The sequence below is a fragment of the Rutilus rutilus genome (genome assembly GCF_951802725.1).
Source record: "Rutilus rutilus genome assembly, chromosome: 23".
NCBI lineage: Eukaryota > Metazoa > Chordata > Actinopteri > Cypriniformes > Leuciscidae > Rutilus > Rutilus rutilus.
This window is the reverse complement of record NC_140233.1, coordinates 21,611,855-21,626,297: the sequence shown is the minus strand read 5'-3', so window position 1 is coordinate 21,626,297 and position 14,443 is coordinate 21,611,855. Positions and strand designations below refer to the sequence as shown.

General features: G+C 36.7%; 1 protein-coding gene across 2 annotated transcripts; it reads left to right on the top strand.

Annotated features, from left to right (window-relative positions):
• Positions 1–507: 507 nt before the first annotated feature.
• On the top strand, positions 508–11,766 carry spty2d1 (SPT2 chromatin protein domain containing 1). Of its 2 annotated transcripts, none has more exons than XM_084396515.1 (6): positions 508–1,013; positions 2,215–2,329; positions 6,848–8,263; positions 10,555–10,711; positions 10,858–10,935; positions 11,279–11,766. In XM_084396515.1, exons 1-6 carry the CDS (start codon positions 954–956, stop codon positions 11,376–11,378), a joined length of 1,926 nt encoding a protein of 641 aa, XP_084252641.1. In that variant the 5' UTR covers positions 508–953; the 3' UTR covers positions 11,379–11,766. The 2 variants fall into 2 exon arrangements, with proteins under 2 accessions (XP_084252641.1, XP_084252642.1); XM_084396516.1 differs by having other exon boundaries at positions 11,088–11,766.
• Positions 11,767–14,443: the final 2,677 nt, after the last annotated feature.

Genomic DNA, 14,443 nt, shown 5'->3' with positions numbered 1-14,443 from the left:
TTAAATTGCAAAATGATGTGTCGGTATCGCAAGTCGGCTATATAATAAATATTTAGCATGCAAAAGAAAACACGTGCTATAGCCAAAGAGTAATATCGTTCTTGTATATGGTCATTTATGGAATTTGTCTATTATTAAAAGTATGGTTTAAGTTTCTTTTGTTTATATTTTTTTTATTGACTGTTTTGATCTGTTTATCTATCTATTACGTGTTATTTTCCTAGTAATTTGGTTGCATTTAAAATCTCATTGGCTGTCAAACAAACAAAAACAAGGAAACACAAGAAAAAGCACGTGGTAAAATGTGTATGGACTTATCTTTTCTTTAGTACCCACCAATATATATATATAATTAACATAAAGGCTTATTTTGTTTTGTTGTTTGTGGTCTACTATTTCTGGTCTATGTTAATTATGACTAATCAAAACTTTATATATATATAAAAAGTTGTGATAGAGACGATAAAGTACAAAATTGAAAAAGGAAGAAGGAAACGCGTGTCTTATACAACCGGAAGTGACGTGATAATGTGAACCGGATGACGTGGGCTTGGTTGTCGTTTCTAGAGAACGCAAATCTCACAAGAGGATTCCCATATTCTCGTTGATTTACAGCTTTTCTCTTTAATGTCGTTTAATGACAATTTAGGGAAAGTGATACGGTATCACTGAGCAAAAACAGAACGGAACTTTATTATTAATCGTTGAAGCTCTCCGTTGTTTAACGGTTTAAATGTCCAGCAGCTGATCAGATATGACGGCCAGAAGCTGAAGGCGTTAATCGATGGTTTTCTTCTTTAGTTAGTTTCTGCTCCCTCTAAACTCGTCTGATTTTAACACCAGGGGAGATATCAGTTGACTCTTAGATCGTGTTTGCGGGTATAAAGGCTGGCTGAGGTGAGTGTTTGTCGACTGGCGAGTGGTAGCTATTGCTATTAGCTAAAGAAGTGACCATGGATTTCGACAATGTGCTTTCCATCGCCACCCAGAACCGAGGGCTCGGCGGCGTACCGGTATGTATGAGGAGAGATATGCGTGCAAAAATAATATAACATCATTTAGTCTGTGAAGTAGATTCAAATATGTGCAAGCAAGGCCTTTGGTAGGTCCAACTTTATGTAGTTGTTTGATTAATTCAAACGTTTTACTGCTCTGACGTGTCAAACTAGCATGTTTTAGGGTAATATTAATCAAATGTGCCAATACATTGACATAAAAGTCTAAGTCACGTGGAACCTTGTGGCTTATGTAATTTATACACATGCTCATATACACACACATGTTCATATACACACTGCCATGGTGTCAACTCAACCTGAGGTCTCCGGCTAATTATATATATAGATTTTATGTTTTTTTCCCTAGTGAAAGGATGACATAAATGTAGAAGATCCCCATATCAATGTGATTTAACTACACAAAAATCATATTAAGATATCTTTAATATATTTTTTGAGATACAAAAACTTTGGAAAAAGCATATTCATGGCACTCAGACAGGTGTATTCGATGCAGTTGTGTTGATAGAAGAAAAAAAAAGAGATACATTTCTAGTTTCAGCATCATTTAGCCTAGTTATTCCTCTTTAAAAGAAAAGAGTAACAGCTGTATGCACAGTGACCCACATTTGGTTTTCGACCACTGAAAATGTTGAAAAGCCGCATTAAGATCTCCATATCTCTGGGATTGGACCATATAGGGCCTTTAAAATAATGATGCAAAAATAAATGTGTGTTAAAAACCAGAATCTGAAAGGATATTAAGATATCTTTAATACTTCTTGAGTTACAGGCATGCAAACTTGGGGCAAAAAACACAATAAGTGCTTTTCCCCATTTCTGGACTGTCACTGTTGGCATACAATGAAACAAAGATGGCTAGAGTCAACACATTTATCTAATAGGCCTTCCAATCTCAGTATAAAGTTAAAATAATACTGCCATCTTTCTAAAGGCATTTTTACCCTCTAAAAACTCCAAATCTCAAAAGTGAAACTTTTTATTTTGACCCCCCCTCTACAAAATAGTGGATTACTCAGTAACTATACATCCATCCATTACATTTAATTTTGGCTTTCATCACTATTTATGTTTGTCTTTCTTCAGAAATGTTTTTAACAGGATCAGAAACTTGAGCCGGGGAAGTTTCTGAAATTTGGTTGATTTGACATGGAATTTGACACTAAAAGCTTTTACTGATTTCTGTCTTTTGTAGAAGCGGTATAGCTTAAAAACTGGACCACCCAAGAAAGAAGACAGAGTCAAAGGTGTTAATTCGGCTGCGGTGCAAGCCTTCTTGAAAAAACAGGCCATGGACCAGAGGAAAAAAGGTACTTTTTTTCTTTGTTTAGCTATATATAACATTTCTTCTTAAAGCCTGCCAGCCAAGTCAGTGTTTATGTCCTCGTGTCTCTGCAAACCCTGTGGACCACAAAAGATTTCTCTTTTCCATATGATTAAAATGAATGGGGACGCATGCTGTCAAGATGATAAAAACGACCTGAAATCGCTATAAAAGTTATACTTGTATGTAGACATCATGGCAAGGTTGGTCTCAGCAACATAAATGTCACTGATTTCATTGTAAAACAACCAACTGCTTGTAGACCGTTAAAAAACAGATTTGTTTTTAATTATAATAAAGAAAACCAAAACCAAAAGGATTTATAATACCTTTACAGTTGTTTTCTCACAAAAAAAGTGATTGCGTATATAAATCAAATATTTTTTATGTATTATCATGTCAAATTAAATATTTTAGCCCAAATAATTCCGCTGCCTTTCTGTCTGGTGGACGCGCACTCTTCTAACATTTGCAGATAAAATGTAACTGCAAAACATAAAACACTTCTCGGCACATTAAACTTCACACCTGAAAAGGTAGCCCACACGAAACTAAATGGTTGTAAACTTCTTTGAAGGGCTTATTATAAAGTCCTCCCATGCTTTGGACTATTTAGGCTAGGGCATGCAATTATTTAATCATCTTTCAAATACATTTTTCTCCATAGAAATGCCTGTTTAAGACCTGTAAAGTGGATTTTTGGGGCCAATCACCAATTATTGATCACTGGAAGCAGTATTGGCCGATACTGATCACCGAAATAAATAATAGGCCAACTATTCTTAATGTTTTTTTTTTTAAGTATAATAAAATAAGAAATTAAAAGTATCATGAATGGCCAACTCTTTATTTATTGGCAAGCAACATATTTCATTCCCTCTATAAGAGGTGATCAGGAACAGCTTAGAGCTTAACAAATATAGCATTGATTCCTGTGAAACAACAACAGCAGTCTTTATCAGCTGAGTAATTAAGTGTAAAACACTACGTAGTATTCACTGTATAAATTAAATATAGATTAATCCTTCTAAAGAGCAATGAGTAATTTTTCTCTTTATCTTTTGTTGTTTGATTATCATTAATGACAGACTTCAGCAGGATTATTAGGCTTCTGTCACTTTAAGACAGAATGCACAGATCCAATATACTCTTACACATCTCTCTTAACCCGACGGTTTGTTTACTTAAGACATAACCGATGGTGTTTTGTCAATGCTCTCCTAGCTGGGCATTTTGACACATTTCTGTATGTATCAGTTTAGGCACGAAACCAAAGCTCAAAGTTTACTTTGCTTCTCCGTGATCCGTGCACAGAAAGCAGGATGGGGAACAGGATCACATTCACGGCTTAATGCAGCGTAATGTCTTAATGTATTTATTGCAATAACAAGAGATATATAGTACCAGTCACCACTGTTTTTGGCTACAAGTGATAGCTGGATGCATTCTTGAGAGCCTCAAACAAACATTGATCTAAAGTAAAACATACCCTTTATCAAATAGGCTCCTATAATATAACAATTACATAAAAGAAACAGTAAAAAAACAGTAAAAAAAAAAAAAGTTGCAGATATACGTTTCTTCTGTAAAAGTGCAGATAATGTTTAAATAGTGCAACTGTACTGAATAACATCACACAATAATAATTACACACAATAATAATTCAAATCAATTACAAGTTTGAAATGTAAACACATAATCTGTATTTATTTATACTCTTATGGTGCAAACAGTTGCAATAAATAGTGCAAACAGCAAAAGTAACAATCCCTGCCATGTCTTCTGATAGGTTACAACATCACAAGAGAGTGCAAATAATCAAGCATTATTTAATTATAGAACTTAAGTAATTAGAACTAAAACTTGGCAACCATGTATGAAGGAAAACGTATGAATACATATTTGTCATTTTAACTGAACTTAGGACTGGTGGTGGTGCTAAGATATTGATGGTCATTCAGTGTTTCTGTAAAAAAAAAAAAAAGAAACTAACAATAATACTGATAAGATAATAATACTACTACAAATTATATTACCTTTAGGGGATACCTACAGTGAAAGACCCAATGACCAGATATGATTAAGACCAGGAGTTAGAAGTGCAGTCATTTTAAGACAAGAGTCAGAATTCTAATAAATTGAAGCAAAATTTTACTGAAGATAGTTTGCATTTTCATCAGGCAGAAGTCAGCTTCAAGTTCGTAGGCCGCACCGTTACAGTTACAAAGATCACAGCAATTATACCCTTCACCAAGGTCTAAGCTACGTCATTGCTTCAGGTTGGCAATGCTCCACACATGGACTGATAGGCAGTAGCACATCTCCGTAGTCTGTACGGCTGCCACAAGGACCCTGAGTTGGGTGCGAGTGGCCCTCAGAGGTCACGAGACTGTGTGTCTAGGCTCCAGCATGTTGAAGAAAACGAGTCAGTCAGTCTCCAATAATGCCACTTGTTCCTTAACCTGTAACCAAGAATACTAACACACACACACACACACACACACACACACACACACACACACACACACACACACACACACACACACACACACACACACACACACACACACACAGCTTCTTTGGTCAGGCTCTAACTATAAACAGGAGACACTTCCCAAAACATCCAGATAACATGTTATTTCTCTCAGTGAGAGGACACTGTAATATAGAACAGTAAAGTAAATGCTTTAAATAAGAAACAGTCACTGAAACTATTGGTTCCAATGACCCTTGTGACCGATAGCTGTCATGGTGAGCTAGAAGAACAGATTTGAAGCATCATGTTGAAGACCTTATTTCATGCCTGAAATTCTTACTGAATTAGTTACTGCATTCCTGGCATGGGCCAGACCCTCAGTCACACCTCAGATATTTAATACAGACAATAAAGAATACATGATATATACTATAGATATACATTGACACTATATTTGGCACTTTTTTAATCCTTTTTTCGTTTAAATGTCAGTATACATCCATATTTGTGTTAATTATAAAAGTTTACATTCTGTGGTACACAGAATATGTAATTGGGCATGTGTCCAATCCTGCTAACGTTCTGCAGAGTGCAGCTTCAACATGCACCTACACACTTGCCAGGAAGTTTCTAGTATTCCTAAAGAGGCAAGACCTTTGTTTGGTGGTTCAGGCATATTTAATTATGATTTGAAGTAACTCTGCAGGATAGTGGCCATCCAGGAGCAGAATAGGACACCCCGTCATAGGGATTTGGAAAGACTTGAGGGTGAGAAAATGACAGAAAATTCAGGGCTACCAAATGGTTGCATTTTGCAACCTTTTTTTCCTGCTGGTGCGACTAAATTTTGTTAGAGGTCGCACTGGTGCCACCAGCACGTTGACCAACTGATAAGAGCTGCCATTTCTTTTGCATATCAGAAACCTCAAACGGCAAGCGAAACGAAAGCAGAACGAAACTGCACTTCTCATTTGAGCTGCGCAGCGCAGACCGTTTATCAGCTCGGACCAATATTAGACCGCAGCGTGAGCTCAGTCAGAACTCTCGCGTGCCGATCACACGACACCTTTACTACACAGCGCTGGGAGATCCGATGAGAATGCGTTTGAATTGGCATATTAATAACATTGCTGCAAGATATAATGAGAAACAATCAAATCAGCCGAAGAATTCTCACAGATATCAGATCAAACAGCGCTGACGTGGAAACAGAGAAACATTGTGCCATGAACGAGCAAGTTATAGAAGGCTTTTCAATCCACAACATTCAACATGGATTTAATGTAGTATTGCTAACTGTAACCATGGTATTGTGGTAGAAATAGTTGATTGTTTTCACGTTATTTATCTCAGGCTTCGTACAACCTTCAAGCTCTAAATAATAATAAATTAATGTTGTTTTTTTTATGTGATGATTTGTAAAACTAAAAGTTTATAGATGATAGATGAAGGAAAATAACAATTTGTGGCAAGCAAACACTTTTATTAAAAAAAGACATGAAATTACCATTATAACCAGTAGATGGCGGCAGAGGAGTACTTATTGACCTGTTAGCCATTTCCCCTCCATAATATTTGGAAAAGTCAGAGTCTCATGAAAAACAAAAACTTTTCTTCAAATTGTGACTGAATCACACAGAAAGCAACTAAAGAGCACTCTTTTTATAATCCCTGATGCTGTTGGTCAGTTCAGTGTGAAATTATAGTCCCACAATGGTACATTTAATAAGAGTAGGATATTGCAAGTTACTGTCATTAATAAAAGTTAGTTTTATCTGCATCTCAATTCAAGCTGTTACATTTCTAATAAATAAACATGTAATATTATTAGTAACTAACTTCACTCATTAATGCAAAGCTAATGTAATATAATTAAATTAAATTACCTCAATGATCCACCCCAGCGCCACCAAATCAGTTGTTGGTGACACCATCTGTAGAACTTATTGCTCTCACATGTTAGTCTGGAGCCCTGAAATGGCACTCACATGATGCATATTTTGATGTCATTTTGCTTCTCCTTTTTAGAAATCCAGAATAAGAAGGCAAAAGAAGAACTGTTAGCCAAAAGAGTGGAGCTGAAATCAGACAGGAAGGCACGAGCAATGGCTTCACGAACCAAGGACAATTTCAAAGGATACAACGGCGTCCCTATCGTAGACCAGCCCAAAAAGAGGCAGTCGAAGGGAGACAGATCAGAAGATCAGGACAGGTCAAACACATATGATGATGATGATGATGTTGATAATTACGACTATGAGGGTACAGATTCTGAATCTGATGAACATGAACAAAGCAGGCCTGTTAAGCCTCCGCCTCCGCCTCCGCCTCAGTCTCGGGCTGAGTTCTCCAACAAAGCTGACAGCAAACCGAAAAAAGCGAGTGCTCCAGCTAGGTCCGCCCCGCCTTCAATGAACTTTGCAGAACTCTTGAAACTTGCGCAAAAGAAGCAGTATGAACCTGTTGAAATAAAAGTAGTGAAGAAGACTGAAGAGAGGCTCAGAACAGCAGAGGAGATTCGAGAACTCGAATTGGAGCGCAGGGTTAAGACACAGAATAAAGGGAAGGACGCAAAACCAGACAAGAATTCAGGACAGAAAGACAGCAGATCTCAATCCAGCTCAAATTCTCAGAAGAAGAATGTAGACCGAGATGGCAAAAATGGGAAATTGCCCAAGCCACCAGTAGAAAAGCACCAGTCAAGTAGTGCCAGCAAAAAGCCAAAGCTTCAAGCATCCAGTGAACGAACTCCAGGTTCTGCCAAACTACACGGAGACAGAAACAACTCAGGCTCATCCGGTGCCTTAAATGGTAAATCTGCCATGAAATATGGTGCTCAGTTTAACGCGAAACAAGCACCACCTAGACCATCGCAAGGCCAAAGGCCCACAACCTCAAGTGACCTTACCCCAAGGAAGGGGAATACCTCAGTATCTCAAGGTAAATCAAGTATTTCGGGAAGTCGCACTGTAGCTGCTCCTGGTGCAGCTAGATCAGGGCAAGGACCACACAAACACTCTGGGCAGGGGAGACCTAGTAACTCCGATAGGGGTGGGCAACCTCAGAAACCAGCAAAACCAGTACATTTATCACGACCTGGGAGCGTTGCTCCACCTCGGCCTGGTAGCAACGGACTTGTACGACCCTCTTCTGGTGAGCCCTCAAAGCAACCAAGACCAGGTGGTAGTTTTCAAGGTCAGCAAGTTCCTGGAAGCTCCAGGGCCTTTATAACTGGACCAAATAGGATGGGAGGTAGTGTTTCTGGGAGACCGGTAAATGGCATGGGATCTGGCCCTGGTAGACCCCAGTGCACTGTTGTTTCGGAGACTATTTCATCAAAGAACTTTGCATTGAGACCTGGGATGGTTTCGAGGCCTCCGGGGCCACAAGGCCTCAAGACAGTGATTGCCCCCTCAGGCCACAGAGTCTTGGTTAAACCTCCTGGTAAGCGATAAGAGAAGCGTTTCATTCATTCTAAATGTTAATAATGTGAAGATTATTACTGTTTCTGTAGATCACAATCTCAAGATACCACAAAATAATTCCTATTTGTCCCTTGGAAGAAACAGAAGATCCATTAATATAATAAACTTACAACAGTAGTAGGCATTACAGGATTAAACGTTATACGCATTTCAAAAATGTGTCAGGTCAACCCTTAACAGAATATAAAGTGTTAGTCACTTACTGACCTGGGGCCTCATTTATAACCATTGCGTACGCACAAAACAGGCCCTGAAAGAGGCGTACGCCACTTCTGACGCACAAGTTGTGATTTATAAAAACAAACTTGACGGGAAAATATGCGCACCTGCACGCAAACTCTGACCCATGCGTACGAACGTTTTGGAGATGGAGCAGTTTGGCGACACCGATGGTGAGCTGGAGTTAAATGTCTTTTTGGTCACTTTTAGACAGAAAATCTAAAGAAAATTAAACATATACAGAAAGATGATACAAATATAATTTCACTCACCAAGCCTGTCACTTATAATATCCATCCCTTCTTAAATGTCCACGCCAGCGAGCGCACTGGGCCGTTTAGTGAAACTGACACAAATAACAGTTTAAATAAATAAAATAATGATTTAAACTATGTTTTACTTCTGATATAAACATTTAGATTAAATATGGCATTCAAATTATTAATGGAGTTTAACACTTAAACATGAAATCATTACTGAGAAGTTACAACATTTTTTTTATATTCAATCAATAGAAATATTTGTTGTGGATGCGATGTTTTTGAACACTTTTCCTGTGGCGTGCTGTTTTAATGTTTTAACCACAGAGATAATTGCTTATCATGATAATACCAGATTGGCTGAGAAAACAGTTTCGTGCAAATAATGCCCAAGGCCTATCTGTTCCCATTAAAAATATAAATCAATTAAAAATAATTTTTTTTTTGAGAAAAACATTTTCTAAAATGTATTTGACACTATTTGATTTATGTATTCAAAAACAAGGCAAGGATAGGCAACTACTTGATTTTTATTAATGTAATGTGTCTTGTACCGTTAAACGTTATCACGTGGATGAATAATCATATGCAAATGATATGCAGATGAGGATCTGCATAGTAAAACTAGGCGTTGTAAGCTCCATATATGGTTATTTCGGGGTGGAGACGCATGTGCGCACAATCTTCCGCTGACTGGGATTTATTAAGTGAATTCTGCGCAGGTTCTGGCTTACGAACGGTTTTATAAGTCTGAATATTTTTTTGCGTACGCCATTTTTGGCTTTCGGGCGCACGTACACTTTTAGTAAGGATCCTACGCACAGTTTTATAAATGAGACCCCTGGACTGTGCAAAGCTTTTATTGATCTCATGTCATGAATAGTTAAGTACGTCTTTATATGCAAGGAGACCAGAAAGAGATGTGACAACCCTTTTGAAGGCACCATGAAACCAAATTTCAAGCCTTATTTTTGTGACTGGAATATGTCAGTGTTTGTTATAAATGATTTATTTGTTTACATTTTTATTTTTATGAATGCACCCTCGTAATCTTTAATCAAAACAATAACTTTCCCTTCCCCTCGCAACCACATCTCTTCTCTGATGACGTGCTCCAGCGTGTGGGCATGATATCAATGAAATTAGCAAACAGCAAAGATCTAATCAGTCCAGGAAGCTCAAAAGATGATTGTAATCTCTTGACATTCATATAGTACTTGTTTGGTTTACAAACTGAGGGGGCAAGTGGAAATGATTATTGGTGGTAATTGACAGCTCAACAAAGATTAATCCCTGTGTCGTGAGAAATCCCATCCCGTCGCAGAGACCCGATATCCCTCAGATTCCAGAGCCATTCCATTGGCTTTTTCTGATACTGTAATTGGTGTCCGATTAGAAATTAAGATAATTTTGCTTTACTGTATATTTAGTATTACAGAATGAAAATATGCTTTAAATTACTTAAAAATGCCATAACTTTTCCCATCGGTTAACAAGTTAACATCTAAGCTTACTAGCTTAGCATAGTGCTAACTGGTGTGAAAATGTCAATACCGGAATAATCCTTTAATTGGTGAATCAATTCTTTCGTTAATTGTGTCTCTGAATTGCTGCATTGAATTTGCATGGGTTTATGAATTATTTACACACACCTTCATTCTTGTTTTCATGAGTGAGGCAGGTTGTCTTTAACTTGTAGTCAGTAGCAACATCAGTGCCTTGTGTGTGTTCTTGCATGTTTTTGAAGTTGTATCCCCTGCTATTTTTGAAGGACCGTCGTTGCCCCCCATAACATCCGCTTATAAACGGAAGTATGAAGAAGAGGAAGAGTACGACTCGGAGATGGATGACTTCATCGACGATGAAGGAGAAGACCAAGATGAAGTTTCAAAACATATCAGGGAAATCTTTGGCTACGACAGGAACAAGTGAGTTCTTGTCCATTTTAAGGTTACATAAAATATCCTCTATACAAATATTTGGTCTTGATAAAGGTGGACAAATGTTTGCATAGAGCCTTAAAATACAAGTGTTTTTGCATATATCGTGGTAACGTGTCCTTCGTTTCAAATAGATATAAAGATGAAAGCGACTATGCACTGAAGTTTATGGAGAGCAGCTGGAAAGATCAGCAGAAAGAGGAAGCGAGGAGGTAAGCCAACAAATTCAGCTGCAAACTGTGAGTGGATAAAGAGTAGCTTTGAGTAACTGATGTGGTACTTCATCATTCTCACCAAATCATCACACTATTGCCTTCTTTCTGTGTGTTTCTTGTGCTACGTCTTGCCCCGATTGTCTGATTAGCCTGCGAATGGCAGTGCTTGAGGACCAGGAAGAGGAAAGACGAGAACTTGAGGAGATGAATCGGAAGAATGCCAAGAAGAGAAAATGATTGTGTTTTCCGATAGACTGAAATAAAATGCTTCTCTCCCTTTAACGCAGAAGACCCGAAGAAAGTCAGTTCCATAATGACATCTGTTTTTTTTCTGCTTCAGTTTACGCCTGGGTATCAAGGAGGATGAAGAAGAAATGCGAATGGAGGAGGAGGAGATGAAAAGAAAACTAGCAATGAAAGCAAACCGCAAAAAGATTTAGTTTACTTGACATGACTTTGATCTAGTCTTATCTGGTTGGAACCGAGCGGAGTGGAAATGTGCCACGGACATTGTTACACTATTTATTTGAACGGCCAAACCGTGGGGAGCAGGTTTGCACTATCATCAGACCATCTGACGTAGCTGAGCTTCGGAGAAAATTATGTATGAAATGAATATCTGAGAATCACAATGGCAATTTTTGTATCTGTAGAAACCATGTAAGTATATTGATGTGGATGCCTTACACCTCAAGCACCAACTTCTTCAAAATTGGTCCTGATTTCGGGAGAGTTATTTTATTACTTATAGTACTATTTAATTGATGAGAAAAGACAGAAGCCTGCCATTTTTCCAATGTATTTTTTTGTTAAAATTATTTGACAGATGCTTTTGTCCTGTCATTTGTTAATTCAATATATTTTTCTTTTTTTGCTTTAATTGTGGATCTGGTTACAGAAATCTGAAAGAAAAAATGAGTTGGTTGGTATGGAACTCACATATTAACTTTGTCACTTTGCACATGGTCTTGTAATGCGAATTACATCAGTCAAATTTCAACATGTCTTGCTTTGTCTAGACAACTAATTTGTTACATATTAGTTGCAATGCCATGGTATCCTCTGTGAAGAACCTTTAAGCACCATTTGAGACTGTGGGTTACAAATGCGAATTAAATATATTATTACAACCACAGTACTTTTTAAGGGTTATTGATCCAGACGACCGTTGTAGAGATTAAGCACTGTGCTCAAATAAAGTGCTAAAGTGGTTTTGACCAAGAGAGTGCATGACTCGCTATAGCTATGGATAAGGTATGCTAACATTTGCCTACCTTTACTAATTGCTCGCTCTAATTTTGTCACTGACCAGACTAGAGTGAAATCCCGCTCAAGTATCACCATCATGTGTCGTCATTATCTGCTTGCATCACAACCTAAGGCGGGGCTAGTTGTAAGACGCATGGTTTAAAACTTTCCACACATGCTAGTATGATGAAACTTAGTGCATTTACTAGTTGCCATTTCAACACTATACAGAGAAAAAAATAGCGCCAAAATTAAAAAATCTTTGGAAGATATATGCTGAACATTTATTTAACTATAGCAAAAGTAAATTTCTTAAGGTAATTTTTCATCTCTGTTTTTTGTGTTTTATTTTTTTATTTTTTATTGAGACAAATCGATATTATTTTAATCTTAAATCTTATATTTAACAGTTGAGATAATCATTTAATGCTGATCTAACCTACAGAAGACACTAGCTGGGTTTCAAGTCCCCCTGTGGTGAAAATCAAGCTTTTAATGTTGTTTATATGTCTATGTGGTGTTTTTAATATGCTTGAAGACAAACCATGTGCAAATTCATAAGTCAACACCATTGCTGAGTATTTTCTCCTTAAAACTGCAGTGAAACAAAGACAGTCCGTCACAAACTACCTTAACCAATCAGGTCAACGTGTGATCGTCAACGAGTGGATCTCTGAGCAGGTGTGAGTGAGTGGAGGCGGGGCTCATTTGCATATTCATAGAACCGTGTATACTAAATGAGGCATGGATGTAGAGGTACATTCATGCTATTTTAAGGCATGAAGACTTTTTTTTTTTTTTTAAGGAAAAAACGTTTAAATAGGTATTTTTGGTGATCAAAAATGATTTTTAAGGGATATAATTTTATAACCTATTTTATAAAATTTGTAACCAAATTTATTTGGACCCTTTTTAAAATAAATGTCTTGTCAAAGTATAATTTTTTTTAATTGTAATGTGATGTCGTCCCTGAAATAGGACATTTTCAGTAATCTGAATGGCAATTATGATATAAAACAGAATCTTTTTTTAAATATGACAATCTGAATGAAAAGAGGGACCATAATTATACTTATATATGTGCAAACTGTTGCATATTTGTAATTGTACGTATTATATAGTAACACTTTAGTCAGTAACAGGACTGAGGAAAATATCAAAACATTAAAAATAAACAGTCATAAAATAATAAATGGCATAGCTTGAGATGGCCCAACACAATTTCTTGTCATGTTAAGATGTCTTAATTTAATGGGTATTGAAAAAAAATCATTTTAAACCAATTATATTTTTCAAATTTTTAAAGTTGAAAAGGCACCGATTTCGTGGAATGACCCCTAACACTGCGATGATTACACTTACCCTAACACTGTATTCTGGTGGGGAAAAAAAACAGAGTCAATGTTCAGGAATTATTCATATTATGTTTTGAACTATGCTGTATATGCTGTGTTTTGTGGTGTGTTTGTTGTCAAACTCAAAATTATTTTTAATTATTAAAAAAAACGCCATTATTTTATGTGAAAAAGTTAATAATAGTATATTATTGACAAGATATTTTAGTTTGAAAGTCAAAAAGTGACAAATGAGTTGAACAACTGAACAGAAAAAGTGAATATAACATCAACATTATTGAATATTACATCAGAAAAGACAATTTAAATATTCAGTGGTGTTTCACCCAATATAAATTTGCATTTTGACCCATCCGATTGGTTGTTCGATGATTGTGGGCGGGACAAAGCCATAAATTGCAGCATTGGAACAATATATAATATAACCACTTAAGTATATTATTCCAATGATGGTCATAAACATTGCACCATTTTTCTATTCTGGAAATCTCTCTAAATAGATAACACTGCAATATTCCATACAAAAATTAGAATTGGAATAATATGTCCATTTTGATTTCATGGTGGCATCCACGGTTTGGACCCCGCCCACGTTTCTGTCAATCAACATTTAAATATGTCTGTCAGTATGGTTTCTTTTCATAATGGCGAGCCCTGTAAAAGAAAATTAGATTTACAAATAAAGTTTAAATAGTTTATATTATGGATACATATAAGATTCATAAAGGTGCCTTAAAAAAGCCACCCTTTAAAAAATGGCAATGCATTTACATCTCCTAAATTATAATATATTTATTTATATTTGTCCTTTTTAATTCAATTTTTGATTACTGATTTAGTAAAATAAATAAAACCGCCTATAGCGTATTTTATTTGCATGACATCAGCCCTCTCGGCTTGCC